The sequence below is a fragment of the Olea europaea genome, unplaced genomic scaffold (assembly GCF_002742605.1).
Source record: "Olea europaea var. sylvestris unplaced genomic scaffold, O_europaea_v1 scaffold2597, whole genome shotgun sequence".
NCBI classification, from domain to species: domain Eukaryota; kingdom Viridiplantae; phylum Streptophyta; class Magnoliopsida; order Lamiales; family Oleaceae; genus Olea; species Olea europaea.
The window spans coordinates 62,684-66,117 of NW_019244282.1; the positions used below are offsets into that span (position 1 = coordinate 62,684).

The 3,434-nt window shown below is 35.4% G+C and overlaps 1 protein-coding gene across 1 annotated transcript; it reads left to right on the plus strand.

Annotated features, from left to right (window-relative positions):
• Nucleotides 1-832: 832 nt before the first annotated feature.
• Nucleotides 833-2,561, plus strand: LOC111382978 (basic 7S globulin 2-like). Its single transcript, XM_023007023.1, has one exon. It carries the CDS (start codon nt 896-898, stop codon nt 2,132-2,134), a length of 1,239 nt encoding a protein of 412 aa, XP_022862791.1. The 5' UTR covers nt 833-895; the 3' UTR covers nt 2,135-2,561.
• The last annotated feature ends 873 nt before the right edge of the window (nt 2,562-3,434 follow it).

The window sequence follows — 3,434 nt, forward strand, 5'->3', positions numbered from 1 at the left end:
CCGAACCAAACCAACTTTCGTGGTTATGGTGCGATTATGGTATGACCAAAAAATTGGTGGTTCGGTGATGATTTTGGCCGAACCGACCCCAAACCGAACCATTGTCATCTCTAGCGATGGCGACGACAGTAGGTGAATTTGGATGGCGATAGGTAGCCAGGGTTGGGTTTTGGGGTGGAGGTTTGGATGGGGATGGGGTTGTTGTGGAGTTTTTTTATTTTTTTATTTAATTATTTTAATTATTTTTATATGAAAAAAGATAAAGTTATCATTTTATCTTTATAGAAATAATTAATAATGTGGTTTAAATCATTTTCTTGGTCAACTAACAGAAAAGTGAATGGATTCCATCCATTTGGACTTTAAATGCATATTTTTTAAAGGTCGAGGACTTTCTTTAGCACAATTGAAGGTTGGGGTAAATTCTGCAAAAGTTGCAAAGGTTAAGGACTGCTTATGCAATTTTTTCTTAATTATATCATTAATAGTAGGTAATATTACATTTTCCTTCTTTAATATGTTTATATCGTAGTCTAATCCAAAAAACTTCTTTTATTTTTATTCGACTATACTTTTATTCGTACTTATCAAGTATGAAGTCAGCACACCAACTCCATTTTCTCAGCACAATTATCAATCAAAATATGATAATAATATGTTTTAATTTCTGAAAAATTAATGTACTTATTCAAATACAAAAGCTTAAAAATCTAGTCAGCAAAGATGAAGAAAACCTAAGATCTTATCCATATAGAGGTTCAATTATTTTTGTTAAAAAAAGACCTCGTTAGTCGAAGAATTTGTACTATAAAAATTAGCTACCTCGCGGCGACCCTCCGCGACAAACACAAGAAAATTGCATTCAGATCTACCTGTCTTCCTCGCTTTTTCTTTCATGGCTTGCTCTGTACATTTCTTTCTTGTTTTTTCACTCATTTTCCTCTTTAATTTTTCTGTTTCTCAAGAACCCGTATTACCCAAAGCTGCTATTATTCCAGTGTCAAAAGATCCTTTAACTCTTCAGTATGTGACTCAAGTTTTACTGGGTGAAAAACTTGCCCCAGTTAAGCTTGTGGTTGATGTTAATGGTCCATATTTGTGGGTTGATTGTGCTTATAATCCTCTGTCTAAATCTCAAAATCCCATAAAAAGTTGCTCAATTGAGTGTTCAATGGCAAAATCCAGTGCTTGTACCATGTCTTTTGGCACCAAGAGTTGTACTCTTCAATCAGAAAACCCCATTTCAAGAATGGTTACATCAGGAAATTTGGCTCAAGATAGAATTTCTATGGAGTTTGAAGATGGGGTGAATTCAGGTTTTATGGCCTCCATTGATAACTTCTTGTTTTCATGTGTACCAAAATTGTCACTAGAAGGCATCGCCAATGGTGCAAAAGGGATTTTAGGGTTAGGAAACACAAGAATTTCACTGCCAACACAAATTGCTGGTACATTTGGATTTTTTCAGAGGAGATTTTCTCTGTGTTTATCCTCATCAGATGGTTTAATTTCATTGGCTGAGAGTTCTGATGTGTCACTTTTGGGTGGGGAGATTTCAAGATCAATGGTTTATACACCCTTGATTTCCAAGCCAAGTGGGGCAGGAGAAGAGTACAAGATTAATGTTAAGTCCATCAAGATTTCTGGTAAGAAATTGTCTATGAATCAAGAAAATATTGGAGGGGCAAAAATAAGCACAACTGTACCTTACACCACTATGCAGAGCAAAATTTATGGCACATTTGTTGATGCTTATATTAAGGCTGCCACTTCCTTGAACATATCAAGTGTGGCTCCTGTGGCACCATTTGGGGTATGTTTTCGTTCAAAAGGGGTTGAAAATTCAAGAATGGGGCCAAATGTGCCAATTATTGATCTTGTTTTGCAAAGTGAGATGGTGAAGTGGAGGATCTATGGGAGGAATTCAATGGTGCAAGTTAGTGATGAAGTTATGTGTTTAGGTTTCTTGGATGGAGGATTGAATCAAAGGGCTCCATTTGTTATTGGGGGTTATCAATTGGAAGATTATGTTTTGGAATTTCATCTAGGCACCTCTATGCTTGGGATTTCTTCATCATTGTTAATGGAACAGAGAAAGTGCTCTGATTTCAAACTGCCTAAAAAGATTTCTTGATTGGCCTGGAGTTGCGAGGAATGCTTGCTACACACTACTCAACAGAATTGTGTAAGATAACAAATTTTTGACTTTTTTCTTATCCAGTTTGTTGGATTGACAAATTGAGACCTTGTGTCCAAATTTCTCGTCAACTGTTTGATCGTGATACTGCTAGCAAGGTTACAAAACTTGGAATGGACCCTGCCACGAAAATGGAGCTTGGAAGAGGGATTCAGTTTTGTAATGGCCTCTTGTGTAGTGAAATTCAGCTTACATTGCTTATTTGTAATCTTTATTTTTGTTAATCCAATGTTGATTCCTTTTGATAGCTGTTAAAAAAAAAAAAGTACTTAACAGCTATATTAAAGCAGAGTAATTCTCTTCATGAGTACACTTTGAAAAGGCAGTTTTCAGATAAGAAAAGAGGACGACGGTATTTTTTATACATGATCTTATTTTAAAAACAGCATTTCCACGTGTAAATCATGATTCTTGTGTAATCTTGATAAGAGCTTTAAGGGATAAGTTATGTTTGGAGCATGAGTTGCCAAAGGGATAAGGAACAAGTAAGCGAGTGGAGAAATGCAAAAATAGTTGATTTAGATGGGATCAAAGGTGTACATAAAAGAATTTTCTGAAATCTTACTCATGGAAATGGTCCAACTGTTAGAAAAACCAAACCAAATATACTAAAAAATGATGTTCAGATTCAAACTTCCAACTTACCGTTCATGTAATTTAAACTCACTGACTTAACATCAATATAATGTTAGCACACGTTATTCTGATCGCTAAGACATATTACTTACGCAGTGAGCTCGATCGACACTACACTAGACGAGACATTATTTTAGTTTCTTTTCTCTTCCTGTCTAAAACTGTGAAAGTCAAACCTTTAGGAAAAGAACCCTCACCAGGATTCTTATATATGTTCGCCTAGAGTTCTTGTTTTTCTTTTTCCCCTTCCACAGCCAAAACGTTGATTGCAGGATTATCCTAGGTAATATAGCAGACATTATTGCCTGTAGAGAAAATATTGATTCTTGATTCGGTTATTAAACTCATTAGTTGGATTAGTTAATGAGTTAGAAAATCAGTTAGGAGCCTTTGGTTCTAACTAATTTTCTGGTAGTTGTTGTAACTGAATATTAGATGTATTTTCTTGTAAATCTCTACATTCCTTTATCCGTAAATAGGATAGAGGGCTATATACGTGAAGTGTGAGCAAGAGGGGGATATCTGTAGATAGAGAAAGTAAGGTAGTGTGAGATAGAATTCTCTGTAACACAAGTCCTTGTAAACTTTCTAGGAGCTTTCT